Source organism: Nothoprocta perdicaria, unplaced genomic scaffold (assembly GCF_003342845.1).
Source record: "Nothoprocta perdicaria isolate Ctin4 unplaced genomic scaffold, notPer1 scaffold_6, whole genome shotgun sequence".
NCBI lineage: Eukaryota > Metazoa > Chordata > Aves > Tinamiformes > Tinamidae > Nothoprocta > Nothoprocta perdicaria.
The window spans coordinates 10,277,551-10,292,421 of NW_020455865.1; the positions used below are offsets into that span (position 1 = coordinate 10,277,551).

The following is a 14,871-nucleotide window of genomic DNA, read 5'->3' on the forward strand; positions in this document are numbered from 1 at the left end:
GCACTGCATCCGACAYGGGATGAGCTTGGACATGGGCACTTTCGGTAGATCCTTTCTGTTGATCCAAGTGCGGGTATGAGCTTGGGAAAGGGGGCAGGGGAAATGGCTTAAACATCCCCAGGCACAACTATGAAATGCATGCACGTAAACAGAGGCTCAAGGGCCAGTTAAAAACTGCAGCAATAAATTACAGGAGAAGACTCAAATGCCCTTAGGATTAAGCTGGAATGTAAAAAAAAACCCCAAAACTAAACAAACAAACAATATATACACATATATCAGCACATGTATTTATAAATACACATGCACACACACACACACACATCATAACTGACAGTCATTCCCAAAAGAGTGGTTTAGCTCCTTATTATCTACCTTGAAGGTAAAGAAAAAAAATACATATATATGACCACACAAATGAGCTTTCCAGGGCCAAGTTCAGGTTGACCAGAGTCACACAGACAGCTTCATCAGTCAAATCACCCTGCTTCCTTTACAGGCAGCTGGGGTGTTAAAACACAAGCASAGCACTTGGCCCCTTCCTGAGGCGTGCGACGGATCACAACACCCACAAACAGCCCCAAATAGGGCTTGAGAAATGGCCTCAATTCACAGCAGGAGCCGTAAGGGGCAGCAGAGCAGGCGGGTGGAGCGGGAGTGAGGCTGGGGAGGGGGAACATCCTTCATCTTCCAGGGCCACGTCTCGCCCGGCACGAAGGCGGCACCAGCAGCACGGAGTTTAAGTGCCAGGCTCGAAAGCCAGCAACAAATCAAACTACCCAGATGTCTTTTACGTAGTCGCTTCTGCATTTRCCTTTGGAAATAAGAGAGAAGCGCAGGTATCTCTGCACACACATCTCTCACGAGCGGACATAAGGTAAACGCTGCAGGACCTACACGAACCAGAACCTCCTGAGGAAGCTCTTGGCTCACCAGCAGCATCTGCCCTGGGCAGCGCGGGGCCTGATAAAGAGGCACATGGAGGGCACGGACCCCAAGTGACTGTTACGGGCACCAGGAATAGGGGCTGCTCTAAAAAACAGATAAAATAGCCAGAATGCTCATGGCTCAGTGTGGAGGGGAGGGTTAAGGCAACTGTGATGCAGGTTGGGAGCAGGTTTAGGACCTGACGGAGACGCTTCCAGTCTTGACCAATGTGCCTCCAGATGTGGTAGGGATCCAGCAGCGTAGGATCCTCCTGCTGCCTGCTGAGAAGGCAGGGACAGACAAGTAGCTTTGGCACATCACTGGCCAGGCCTCCTCCTGGCCTCCCACCAGCTTCCTAGCTTCATCCCAGCCACATCYGTCTCCTGTCAGAAGAGGCAGGATCCCCGGAGGTCATGGACTTTGCTCAGTTCAGAGGTCAGTGAGCGGCTCATCTGTTTTGTGGTGAACTTCACGCTCTTGGCGGCCTCCACGGCACGGGCCAGGGACCAGTTGAGTTCCTCCAAGTCGTTGAGGTCCAGGGTGAGACGGCGGCTGGCAGCTTGCTGGCGGGTGGCCTGTGGTGTCCGCTCTGCCRGCTGGTACCTGGGAGCAGGATGGAGGGGGAGACCAGCCAGGACTGGTGCTGAGGTAGATACTGTTGGGGAGCAGTAGCTGGAAAGAAGAAGAGGACACTGTCATGGCTATGCTCCACAGGCGGCACATGCCTGTGCCTCCACAGGTGCCTGCCCAGCTGCAAGCCAGAAGGGGTCCCTGATGGGCATGTGGTACAGGGACCTTCTCCTACATCCACACATCCAGGCTGGCAGGTCTCATGGAGACCTCAAGCTGCACAGTGACGATTTTGTTGTTTTTCTTAAACCATCTCCTCTGACTCCAGTCCCTCCTGCCCATGCTCCTAACACCCAGCTCTTCCGCTCTCCCCTGCGCAGAGCAAACCCTGAGGAAGAAACGGGCTGCATGGCCCAGCTCTCAGCAGGATGCTGCCCACGTGGGTGGTCGGAAAGCTGAACAAGCCAACCGGACCTCAGCTCTGAGGCGGTCGCAGGACCGGCTGGGCTGTCCTGCATAGTCAGAGGGAGCCCACGGGGGTGCACAGCCACTGTGCCGCACCCCACCCTTGGGGACCCTCCATAGCGTCACCATTCCCAGAACTGTCCCTCATGGATGTTGACTCCTTCCTGCCTCCCAGTGCCCCCCGAGGCCACGCAGGGCATCCTTACAGCACGGAGGGCGTGTAGGACACGACAGGGACTGGCGCGAGATAGCCCAGAGCGGCTGCCGGGGGGCTGGCTGCCAAGTACCACAGTGCAGGCTGCTCCAGCGTCTCGGCTTTGGGGCCAACACGGGAGCCTGGAGACGAGCTGCCATCCAAGCAACGCTCCGCTGTGGAGAGAAACGCAGGAGACATCGCCCATGAGATGCACAAGGATGGGAATCTGCTTGGCTACTATTCTGGCTGCCCACACAGGGGTTAATCTGACCAGGGGACCCATTACTGGGAAGAGGAGTGCCCTTGGTACTCGGGGACTGTCATTTATGCCCCTGRGCAGCAAAGAAGGGTCTTAAAGTCACACCTCGTCCCCCACTACCAGCCCCAATTAGTGGGTCAGCTGTGATTGCGGTGGCTCTCTGGGGAACACGGGCTGGCTCTGGGTACCCACCRTGCGCTGCTGTGTTGCTGGTGTTGGGCGCAGGGGTGTCCTGGAGGGAATGGCACATGGGACAGCGGGTCTTGCTGGGAGTGCTCTGCTGGGGCTGCTGCACCGCATCTCCCACTGAGGAAGCGGCTGAAGAGAGAGGGAACAAGCAAGTGTGTAAAAACCGTCCCTTTGCTGAGTACGTGAGTGTGATTTGGAAAGAGCAGACTGGCACATGCAGCTAGGAACGGATACAAAGCCCTTTCATGTGCAGAACACTCTGCCAGGGGATCCGGGAAGTGCCTGGTGTGTGTTTGGTTCAGTTACTCACAGCAACCGGACACAACAGAGCTCTGCTCCCTGCCGCTACCTGGAAACAGCCCAGCGAGCACAAGGCCCCGGGCAGGAGACAAAGCGGGTGCAGGCAAACAGGGCTCTGCGCACTGAAAAGCCAAGGGGTCGATCTTTAGCTGAACAAAAGGGTTGGGCACACGTTCCCGCTTGTCCCCAGGTCATTGTGAAGGGCTGCATTGAGAAGCAAGGAATGCACTGGGTTACTAAGGGCGGGCTCCCCAGCAAGGACCGAGGCCCATGCACGGGCTTGCCCTCACCCTAAAGCAAGGCAGCCCTCATCTCTCCTAAACCGGAGGAAAGCCCTGCTCTGCTCCCGTCACAGACTCTGCTTGCCTTCACCCATCCCCATCCCACTCAAAGAGGCCAGCACATGGTGGTCTCATATCTCGCTCCCCCGAGTCTTTTTAAGTCTGTAGTTACTTAATGAATTAATGCCTAAAGTCATTAACAGCTCCATTAACAGGCAATTGGGAAGCCCTCTGAGATTGCAGACAAGAAGGCAGTTTTCCTGCCTGGCATACGTCGAGGGCCCGCGATGATGCCCCCAGGCGCCCTGCCCGCGCTCTGCTCACCCCGCGGGCGGCTCCCGCAGCCCTGCGGGCACCGAGGGGCTCCCTGCTCAGCTCCCTGCTCTGCTGCCGGGGCGGCGAGCGGCGTCGTGTGGTGTCTCGTCYCTGCAAAAAGCACAGCCTGACTCGCCCACCAGCCCAGGGAGAACCCTGGGGGGCAGCCGGCATTGACCCCCAGCAGCGACCACCGCCACACGCTGGGACCTGCCTGGCCTGCACCTACCTGTGCATTGGCCCCTAATCGTCACCGTGTCCCGCAGGCTCCGAGGGCTCTTCCGAGGGGAGAGCACAGCCCTGGGCCACTCGTCCCAGGGCCTGGCCGGCGAGCGGTCTGATGCTACAGGGAAGCACAGGGTTAGTGGGGAGCATCTAGCACCCTTGTGCCCATGCTGCAGGGTTTGCCCTGAGCTGAACAGTGTGAGGGGTGCCCCAGCCCTCTTGGGGCACCCACCAGAGCACCTTTACCCCACTGCCCCTCCAGGACCTGCTCTCCGTTCAGGGCAGGTGCAAGGCAGGGAGGACTATGTCCCCACTGCCCTCTCCGAGAGGACAGACTGGCCAGCCCGGCCTTTGGCGCAGTCTCACTTACGGAGGAGCAGCTCTGGCCCGTTCCGTGGCGGTGACGCAGACCTCCCTCTCCGAGCTGCCTTGCTTGTCAGGGCCGGCCTTCCCCGCGCCGCGGCGCTGGGCTCCCTGCAGACACAGAGCTGCTGTCAGTGGGACAGCCCCAACGGGGTTGGGGACTGTGACCACACGGGGGACCAGCAGGCCACCAATGCAGAACTGCAGGGTCAGTGTGGGGACCCTTCTGGGACTCCCAGTGAGAGTGAGGTGCCTSTGGCTACGGGTTAAGCCAGGACGCTGCTTAGCATCCCCTCTGCAGCTGCATCCTGGGGYCCAGTCACAGCCCAATTCTGCTCTCACGACACCTGTGAGATCTCTTGGGCTCATCCCAACAGAGCCAGGCTCTCTCCCCTGCCCCGAACCTTTTCCAGGCCCTGACAGAAACTGGACCAGCTTGGTATGGGGGGGAATCTCCTCGCGCCTTCAGGGCTAACCCATGCAAAGCAGTCCTGTCCCCACCAGCAGTGCCTGCTGTCTGGGCTGCGCGGCGCTGTCGGGACGAAAGCCCTGGTGTGCTCCGCCACCTACTCGGAGGATGCAGGCTCCTTGCGGGACAGTCCGTTGGCCAGTGYCTGTCTCGGGGCCTTTGCAGTCCGCAGAGGGGCTTTTCCTTCGGGGTAGCTGCGTGACCAGCGCAAACTCTGCTCCAGCCTCTGTTGCAGGCGCGACACCTCGTCCTGCAGCGCACGGATAGCCCGGCTGCCGGGGAGAAAGAGCCACTGAGGGTGGCCTCAAGGCACACGCAGGTCTGTGCCCCCGGGCCACGGTGCCTGGCACAGGGTGCAGCAGAGCAGGGGRAACCGCCGAGCCTCCCCTCCCAGTCAAGGCTGAGCCCTGGCTTGTTGGTATGCACAGATGGTTCCTATGGAGAACCCACAACACTCATCACACAGCTGAGGGTGCAGCAGCTCCCACAGACTGTGCTGCCCATCACGGCTAGGAACAGCAGCCTGTTCCTGCCATGAGCTGGCCCTGTCCTCTGACTGTGCAGTTCAGCATCACCCATCTGCTGGGGAAAGTGCCAGGAAATGCTGCCCACACAGCTGGGTGCAAGGCACCTCTTGGGTCCAGTGTTAAGGCCACTGCTCTCCCTGCATGAGCACCAGGCAGCAGCGAGGAACATGATGGACTTTCTATCCTCCCTGCAGCCAGGGCCACCCCCCCAGGGAGGGGGGGGATCCCTCGTCTGTTCGGCCGCCGAGCGCAGCGGCAGCGATAGGAGAGTGATGGGGAGCTGCCGAGCGGCACAGCCACATCCAGGCCCTGCCGCCGAGCCACGGAGGGAGGCAGCGGCTGAGGGGAGCGCCAGGCAACGCTCCAGGAGCATTTGCTAACATTGTGCAAGGAGACACAGGCGCAGCCCTGCCCAGCCACGGTGCAACCTCAGCCTCCTGTACACAGAGGGGTTGTCAGGGCTCTCAGGAGACCATTCCACACGGGGTGAGCATGACCAGAGCCAGAGAATGAAGTGATCCCATCACCTGGGATGTAGTGACTCAGTGGCACGATGGCCCTTCCAGATAAGGCCAGGGCCTTTCTGCACTGTGGAAAAGGTTTCTGTCCTCAGCTGGCTCAGAATTCGCCACACGTCGCGAGTTTGGTAGTCTCAGCTCAAGCAGACAAGGTGCTTGACCTCTARCTGTGAGCTGTTCCCCTACTAAAGCAGTTTTCCCAGAAGTGGAAGCTGCCACCATAGGAGAAGGCACTGGGGCTCCTGGGACTTGCTCTGTATCTGCACCCCAGCACCCTCCCCTGGGGTCCCTGTGACATGCCATGGCCAGGCCTGTCCTTGGCGCGAGCCGGGAGGGACACTCACTCGCGCTGCATGCGGGAGCCCAGCAGATCATAGGGAGTCTGGTCGGGGGGCAGCGCRGGGGCTGGAGCCCCGGCCTTGCTGGGCGGGTGGCTGCAGGAGCCTGCACAGCTCCTCTCCTCCACTGCAGAGTCTGTGTGAGCTGGGGAGGAAGGAGTTCACAGTGAACAGCAATGTAGGAACAAGACGCTTGGGAGAGCAGAGCCAGCAGGCACGAGGGCAACTCCACAGGCAGCCCCTGAAGAGGTGCAGACAGATTTGCTGGCAGCTGCAAGCCCATAAACTGGAGCCTCTTTCCTCCTTAGAGATGAGACTCAGAAAATAAATCACTGAATAAATCTCCTCAGTGGCAGCTATGAAATTATCTAGGGTGGAAAATAATTCTTCACCCTGGCACGTGGCAGGGAAGTTGCTACCCCAGGGACCCATCAATCCCCACAACGCTGGCCCCAATCTGCCTACTCACTGCCATCAGCATCGGGTGCCATGTCGCTGGTGACACTATCTGCCCACTGGGGAGGGGAGTTGGTGTGAGAGGGGGTGCTGGGCAGCAGGCTGGGCCCCCGCATGCCATCCTGGGGCGGCCCCTGCCCACAGTTTGTATAGATGCCCACTGGTGCCGTTTCCAAGCGAAGCGGGGCTGCCTCTCTCTTCTGCAGCGGATGGAGGGCTGCSGCCGTGGAGATGGGACCTGATCTTCCCAGCAAGCCAAGTGTCCTGGGGACAAAACGGGTCATGGAGGCATCCCCAGCTATCACTGGCCTGTCCATGTTGGGCAGCCCCCTCCAGCACTAGGCTTGTTCCCTTTGTGGGTCACTCTGCAAGCCTCCCACCCATGTGAGAAGCATTTTGGGGCTCTACAGCCCCCCTCCCTCCTTGAGCCCCTGACAACATTCCTTTCCCGGTCACTGTGCCGCTCTGCTCCCCCACATTCATCCCTTTGTTTCCCACAGAACAAACACCCTTCCACCCTGGGCCATACCCAGCATGCGGGGGCCGGTGCTCTGGCACATGCAACAGTGGGGACATGGACACCCTGCTGGTCTCGGAGCCCACGAAGCCGCTGTCCGTCTCTGGAGACACGATACGCTGCTCCTGCCACGAGAAGAAGACCTGCCTACTRGCTGTGGGGCACACGCCCAGCACGGGGCTGCGGGGACGCTGGGCTCTTGCAGGAAGGAGACGTGGCACCTGGCCAGGGCAGCCCGCAGCCCCACGTCAGCCCGCGGGTGACGGCGTGCCCAGGCCAGCGCGCGGCCCTGCACACTCACCTCTGCCCGCGCGGGTTTCGCCCGCCGGGGCTGGTGCTCAGCGGCTGCGTTGCCCGAGGCACTGCTCCCTCGGGAGAGGGGCGCCCGCGGCTCAGGGAGCCCGGCCGGGGCCTTGGCCGCTCTGGGCAGCTCCTCACTGCYGGCACAGGACAGGCGGCCCTTCTTCCACGCCGGTTCCGTGTGGGGCAGCAGCCCTGCTCTCCCCTCGGCGGGCTGCCTGGGGGAGGAGACAAAACAGCTCTGAGCGCTCACAGCCCTGCGGGAAGCAGCCCTGGGGCACGAAGCTCCCTTCACCACTGCCTCTCATTGGGAGTGACAGGCAGTCACTCCCTGTTACTGCTGAGCTTTGGAAAATGCAGTGTCCTCTGCATTCCTGGAGATCTGGGGAGCCTAATCTGAGATGTTCCTGCAAGTGCTGCAGGCACAAGCCTGCTTTGTGCTCGTAGCAGCCAGCACAACGCRCTCCTGTGAGCAACGCCGGCCCTCCTGTGCAAACAGTGGGACGGAGCAAGTGCCGAGAACACTGACAAAGCCCCGTGCACGGGAAACCCTGACCAGCTGCTCCCACCCCTGCTCTAACCTGGGTTCTGTMAGCAGCAAGGAAACCTTTCAAATAATGCCCATTGTGGAGAAGGTACATGCAGCCTTGTGTCCCACGGAGGCTGTTCACTCTGAACCCTATCAATGCCAATGACACAAAACCTGAGGTGTCTGATCAGCTTCTCCCAAGTGATTCTATCTCTCTTGACAAAGAGCACCAGAGAAGCATTGTAAAGTATTTTTAACACACATTTACAACAAAAAAAAAGCAGTAAAAGTAATTTCTCCCGAGATGCTGGGCCTGCAGTATGCTTCCTTCATTCTCCAATCCCTTTTCTGACCCTTCTGCCCTCCCCATGTGGGTGAGCTGGGCTCCGATAACACTTACAAGGGAGAGGCCGGGAGGCCGCCCCTCTCCTCTGGTGGCTGTGTCCTGCAGGAGACCTTGTCCAGGCCACTCTCCCCTGCCCCGAGTCCATCCACCTCCTCCAGGGACTGGCTCCCTCCCTGGCTCAGCCGCTCCAGGCTCAGAGACTCGGGAAAGGACTTGAAGTGCTTGTACCTGGTGGTCAAAGGGAGACAGACGCTTGATGTAAAATATCCAGGACAACAGATGCCCATGGAGGATTTCACTGTCAAGGGATGTGCCAGATCCTGCTTGATTGGTTTTGGTAGTTTAGTTTTGGGGAGGCAGCAAATTTAGCAGTGCTGGAAGGGAGCAGGACTGCAAGACAGAGCCTGCCACGATGGTACCAGCCTGGAAAGGCACTCCGAACACCAAACCTAAGCTGTTCCCCCACACCGGTTGCCTTCCCCATCACAGGGCTACTCACGCACCTGGCCTCCACACAACAGATACTTACTGCTCCAGCAGGTCACCAAAGTCTTCCTCCACCTGGAGCCGCTTGTGCCAGAGGGGCTCGGGGAGCAGCTCGCCTCTTCCCGCCTCACGGTCCCCGCTCGCAGGGCTCCCGCCTGTGCCTGGCYGGGTGCCTGGGAGCATCTCCTGCAGCGCAGGGCTCTGCAGAGCACAAAGAGSGAGGGCAGGTTGGAGGAGCTGCGTCTCCACGGCTGCTGCACCCTGCCCCAGCCCAGCTGGGACACCCCAACCACCCCAGCCTGCATTCCTGCCTCCAAATCAGCAGCAGCCACGCAGATGAGCAACCTGCTGGGCCCCACGCGTACCTCGGGGTAGGGGGTGCACACGGCCGGCGTCGGGGCTTGCAGCGAGGGTGTCGGCGAAGACGCACGCGTCTCGGAGAGCGGCACSGGCGAGCGACTGGGAGAAGAACCTGCCTCTGAGCAGCTGCGTGGGGAGGGCTGCCTCTGAGCCGCTCGCTCGAGCCGATCCTTCAGCTCCTCCAGGTGCATCCCCAGGCAGAATATCTCCCCTTCCACCGTGCTGAAAGACAGACACCCATCAGCCCATGCTAAAGAATCTGCCAGGAGCAGGCAAAAAGCCCAGGCTGGACTCCAGTGTGGGAATTTGTCATGAATTTGTCATGCTTCTTAGGGCTTAATAAAGTAGAGAGCTTAGCATAAGGAGATGATATAGTATAGCATAGGGCATAGAGCATAGGGAATGGTGTTCAGAATGTGTTCGGAATGATGTTTGGCGATGTCACGGGAAGTTAGGAGCATAATTAATGCATGCCTTACTGATGGCCCCAGGAGAGGTTAGTSTCCTGATTGGGCAGTGGGTGAGTTCCCGCGCTTTGCTGGGGTATATAGGCAGACTGAACAAAGCCATAAACGCCCTTTGCTGCATCCTCCATATTGGTGTCTGTGCTCTACGGCCCTGGGGCGGGTAGAACCCCAGGTCAGTCCACCTAGCGAACGAGGCTTGCCGACCCCCGTCGGTAACACTCCAGGAGACTGGGAAGGGCCAGGAGCAACCAGCTGCTGGACTTTGCTGGTTTGGAGAGAGCAGCAAGCTACTGTGCAAAATCCACGGGCCTCACAAAGCCCTTAAGTAGCCCGAAGCATCCCCATGAAACACTAACAGGTAGAAAAAATAAGTGCACGCCCAGCAAAGCACTTCCATCCCATGAACCAGGGTGAGGACTGGCTCAGTCTGACCCAATGAAACATCCATGCGTGCACCTCCCTGCAGAAATATATCCGGACAGCAGGGCTGGTCACGCTCCTGTTCCTGTCTCAGCAACATTTTCCTCTTTGCATTGCTCCAGGATACATACGTGGCCTCCAGCCTCGTTGCAAGGGTACCTCACATTGCCCAGCCCCCTGCCTGGTGAGGCCTGGCAAGAYTGCAGCCTTCACTCATGCAGGGAAACGAGGCAGGACAGGACTGTGGCATTTGCTGGTAGAAGCAAGGAGCGTGGCACGGTGGGGAGCTGATCCCTTGTCGCTCCTGTCCTGGGTTAAAACACCTACCGGTCTGGATCAAACTCCCCTGAGGCATCTGGGTGCTGTTGTAGCCTGCGGTTCTCCTCGCGGGCTTGCAGATATGTTCGCTCCAGCGCGTCTTGAGTCTTCTTCAGTTTCCTAAACCTCTATAGCACAAAAGCAGCATGTTTAAGATGGAAATCTCAGTCCCATGTGCCCAGATCCTTCCCCTTCTCAGCTGCGGTCCCAACCCCATCTCACTGTGTTGGGGTGATAAACCCTGTATCACCCCATCCAACACTCACAGCTACCCCCTCTGCATCTCCKGGGGTGCCCACAGTTGGACTGTCTCATAGATCCTCCACACTGGGAGTCTCAAAGCAGTTCCCAGAGSGGATTTGCAAGCTAAGTGGCTTACTCCCATGCAAACCATGCTCAAATGCAACTTTGTGTTGTCAGAGATGTGGCAGTGTGGTCAGACAGGCTGCCTGGAATACAGGTCTCACAGCAACGTCCCCGAGTCTGCCTGCTCGGTGCTGCACTGGCCCCATCTGCGGGTCCAGCAGGGCTCCCAGTCCTAGCGACCTTGGGAGCCGGGACAGTGAGTCCTGGCCACCACCCTGGCAGGCAGCACCAGCGAGGAGGACCAGGCGAAGGACTCTGCTCCTCGATGGGAGCACTGTTCCCAAGGGAAGACACAAGCAGAGCACAAGGGCACCACTGGCTAGAGCGCTGCAGCTTGCAGCGAGCAAAGCTCATTATCTCCRAAAGAGAAAGAGATGGAGTCCCAGACTCCGGCTGCCCAGACTACAGAGACACAGCAAAGCTCCAGTTGCTCTTGCCTGCAGCTGAACTGGGAGCAATCCCATGTAAACCCACCCTTGGGGTACAGCCTGTCCCCTCCACGCTGCTGCTYCCCATGACACCTCCACCCCCGCCAAGGAACAGGCAGGGGACCCAGGTGCCAAGGGAGGGAGATGGAGAAAAGCAGCGGRCTCTGCAGAGGATGAGTGCTGCAGGGTGCTCGGGGCATTACGGAGGTACCAGGAAGGGCTGCTGTACCTGGAGCTGCTCCTGCGGCGTGGAATTTCCTGCCTGGACCCAGGCTTCGAAGGATTCAACCTGGTTGAGAGAGAAAGGGGTGAACTAAGCCTCACCCTGGGAGGGACCATAGGGGCAGAAGTTAATTGTCTTCTCCTGTGCGGGGCCTCTTTGCCACCCCCAAAATCCAGCCCCAAGGTCTGCATCCAGCACCACTGCCCTTTCCGGTGGTTGCTGTGACCCAACTTGCCTGAGCTTGAAACTTGCGGGTCTGTCCTGCCAGGGTCTGCGTGAGCTGGATTCCTGGGCATGGGTGCACCTGGCACCCACACTGTCCTGGGCATGCAGAGCAGCCCATCCCAGGCAAATGGGGAGAACMAGTCCGAGGTGATGTCCCCTGGTTGACTGGTTCTTGTGCTGGCTCTGCAACAAAAGGCAAAGACAAGGTGTAGGCGACCCCCAGGAGCACCTGTTTTCCCACCCTTTGAGCAAGACACGATCCAACCCTGGGTACAGGGGAGTACAAGGAGCTGAAATTCCCCAAATCCGGGCAGTCAGACTGGGGAAAAGCGGTCCTGCCTACCTGCATCCAGAAAGGGCTGCAGGGCTGGGACGGGGGCCGTGCTGATGGCTGCTGTTCTTGACTGTGGGATGCTGAAGGCCATGACCTTGGAGCCGGTCCCTAGGGTCCCCATGCGGACGCTGTGGCTGGGCTTCGGTGGGTCAGCGTACAGGCTCACCTGAGAGGTGGGGAGAAGGATTTAGAGCATCTGAGCGGGGAGAACTGCAGTGTGCAGTGGGTGTCCGTGGCCACGCTGCCACGCAGCGCTGCAGGAAYGGTCATGGGCCAGTGGATCTGTGGGGCAGCACCCGCTGCCTGCTCCCTCCACATGTGCCTGAGGGCACCAAGGCACCCACAGCCACTGTGCTCATGTGTTGGCCAACAAGCAGCTAAGCCAACCTGCAGGACTTGCACGAAGGCTGCAAAGGGCAGGCACAGGCACCCTGCACCCCTGTTCACATTTCTCATGTGAACACACCAAGACCCAAACCCTCACATTAAACTACTTTTTATTGAAAAAAGCTCTTTTGCCAACTCCTCTTTCAGCACCAGGAGACCCACTCTAGCCTGATGCTCAGGCTAGTCCTCCAGCCTGTCCCCTGCTCCATGCCTGGGCTTGCGCTCAGGCCCTCTGCAAACACAGGGTGAGCTGCAGCAGGGCCAGCATTTGCCCAGGGCCACCCCGCTCGGCATCCAGTCCCGCTGCCCTCCCATTTGCGGGACGAAGCAGCACTCTTCGTGCCACACTGCTGGCTGCTCTCCGTGGCATGCCACGCTGTTCTCCCTGCCCCAGGGCAGAGCCAAGCTGCTCCTTGCTTGTAGCCCACCAGCCTCCCCAGCCTCCCAGCAGCCGTGGGGACCTCTTTTACAGAAGAGGTTCCTCTCATCCCCAAAGAGCCATTTCATCTGCCCGTCCTCCCTCGGCCTGCCCGCAAGGGGAGTTGCTGCAGGCTGCCTAGGGCAGGGCATCCCCGGCGCTCACAGGGGTTTCCCACCGGTGGTGCCCCCACGTCCTCCTCCCAGGTCCCCAGGGAGCACCATGGCTCCAGCCGCACTGCGAGGCGGTGGGGCCGCCTGGGGGGCAGGCCCGCCCGCCATTTTGTGCCCCGCGGGAACGGCTGCGCTGCCATCTTGGGGAGCCGCTGCCAGCTGGCACTTCCGCGCCCGGCCCGCGCTGCCACTTCCCCAGGAGGTGCCGGCAGCGGCGCYGGGGCTTCCTGAACCGCCTCCCCACCGCGAGGGAGCCGGGCCTGGCCGGGGGGTGCTTTAGAGGGGCTGGTACCCGCCAGCCTCCACAGGCACCCACCTTGGCGCCCAGCCGCAGCTGGTCGATGGTGTTCTCGGCCTCGGCGTACTTGGTCAGCAGCTTGTGGTAGTCGTCCTGCAAGGGGCAGGGAGTGGGGACGTGAGGCCCCGCTGCCGCTCGGGCCGCCCCACGCCCCTGCTGGGCACCCACCTGCAGCTGCTGCACCAGCTCGCTGGCCTCCTCGGGGCACCCGAAGGCGCGGGCGGCACTGGGCGCGGGGCGGCTGCGGGCGCAGCGCCCGCCGCTGCTCAGCAGTGCCTCACGCACGATCTCGGCCGGCGACTTGGGCAGCACGGGGCCGCGGGGGCCGCCCGCGGGCAGCGTGCGCCCGCGCGGCGGCCGGTAGCTCTGTGCCACCTTCACCCGCGCCTCCACCTTGGACAGGTCGGGCAGCGGGTGGTTGAGCGGCCCGCGGCCGTAGCGCGGGCTTGCGGCCGCTGCGGGGCCAGTGGCGCTGGGCCGCGCCATAGCCGTCGTCGCCCCTCGGCTGTGGGGGCGCCGCGGGCTCAGCGAGCGGCACTGCCGGCCCCGCGGCGGCTGCGGCGCCGCTTTCGCCACCGCCCGAGCATGGCCACGCAGGCGGRCGCTGCCACCTGCACCTCGCTGCTCCCCGGCCGGCGGCACTGCCCCGCCACGCGGCTCCCTGCCGCTCTCGGCGCCGGCCACGACGCAGGGCTCCGCGGTGACGCTGCAGGTGTCACTGCGAGTGTCACTGCGGGCATCGCGGAGGTCCTTGGCGGAGAGGCGGCGCAGGAGGCTCCGGCTGCGGCTCCAGCGGCCAGGCGCGTGCTGGCAGGGAGGGGACGCACCGGGGCTCACATCTGAGAGCGCCGAGGCCTCCCCGCCGTCTGTGCTGAAGCTCAGTGACCTCAGACAGGGGCCGAGCAGGGCTGGGCTGTCCCGCAGTGCCTCGGGGCTGCCGCTGTACTCGGAGCCACACTGGCCCTCGTAGGAGAGCTCTGGGTACAGCTCGCTGTCGCTCTCAGCCCCCGAGGTCCCCTCCGGCCTCCCCTCATCCCCTGAGCTCCCCTGCTCCTCCTCCTCCTCTTCCTCCTCTTCAGTTGCATCCCGATGTGGTCGCCAGTAAGCCAGCTTGGTTGGTGCCCTGTCACTGGGATCCTTGATGTCCCCTGGAAAACAAACCTGGGGTCACCAAGTGAGCAACAGCTCCCCGCCCAGCTCTGGGGCCTCCATGCGGGCAGGGCAAGGAACGGGGACGTCCAGGAGCCCCAAACCACCACAGGATGGGGACTACGGCTGGGGCAGCCCTGCAGCAACCACCCCTCAGAAGTCGCTGGGGCCTCAGCTGCAACCAGTGCACATTCATAGCCAGGTCACACTGTCCTCAGGGAGCACCTGCAGCCCCACGCCAGGGTGGCAGGTTCTACATCAGCCCATCCCCTCAGCCCTGGGTTCCTCTGAGGCTCCGCGACGTGGACACGGTGTGGGCGGCACCTCACAGACCCAGCAGCACAGACACAAGCAAGGCACGAGGGAGGGCAGCAGAGCTGACTCACCCGGCGCAGGACTCCCGGCATCCTCCCCATCTGTGCCCGACCCCTCCGGACCAAACTCCGGCCACTCCCGGCCGCTGAAGCTCCTGACGCGGGCGGGGGGATCCAGGGCCTGCAGGCCGAGCGCCTCCACGAAACAAGAGCCTTGAGRCCGGTCAGAGACAGCAGCAAGTCCCTCCTCCAGGCCAATGACTCCATCCTTGTCCATGTGCTCCTCAAAATCTTCATCCTCCTCCTGCTGCTCTTCCTCCCAGCGCTTCGTCTCTGGGGAGCCATCACCCAGGTCCCCCTGGGTCCAGCGCAACCATGGTGTGGAGCCGGCCATGCCCCGCTGCCTGCCGCGCAT

At 61.1% G+C, this 14,871-nt stretch overlaps 1 protein-coding gene and 1 long non-coding RNA gene across 2 annotated transcripts; both read right to left on the bottom strand.

The window, feature by feature from the left end:
• Positions 1-299: 299 nt before the first annotated feature.
• Positions 300-14,871, bottom strand: AKNA (AT-hook transcription factor). Its single transcript, XM_026049649.1, has 19 exons — positions 14,529-14,871; positions 13,162-14,141; positions 13,012-13,086; positions 11,727-11,883; positions 11,394-11,566; positions 11,165-11,224; positions 10,151-10,269; positions 8,942-9,158; positions 8,620-8,777; positions 8,145-8,318; positions 7,217-7,433; positions 6,928-7,040; positions 6,412-6,662; positions 5,949-6,087; positions 4,661-4,831; positions 3,732-3,823; positions 2,610-2,735; positions 2,169-2,331; positions 300-1,599 (listed from the first exon to the last, which is right to left on the bottom strand). The coding sequence occupies exons 1-19, from the start codon at positions 14,869-14,871 to the stop codon at positions 1,314-1,316; spliced, it is 4,014 nt and encodes a 1,337-aa protein (XP_025905434.1). The 3' UTR covers positions 300-1,313.
• Positions 8,225-8,666, bottom strand: LOC112956062. The gene is made up of 2 exons (XR_003250987.1): positions 8,620-8,666; positions 8,225-8,318 (listed from the first exon to the last, which is right to left on the bottom strand). It is a non-coding gene; the product is annotated as an uncharacterized LOC112956062 (long non-coding RNA).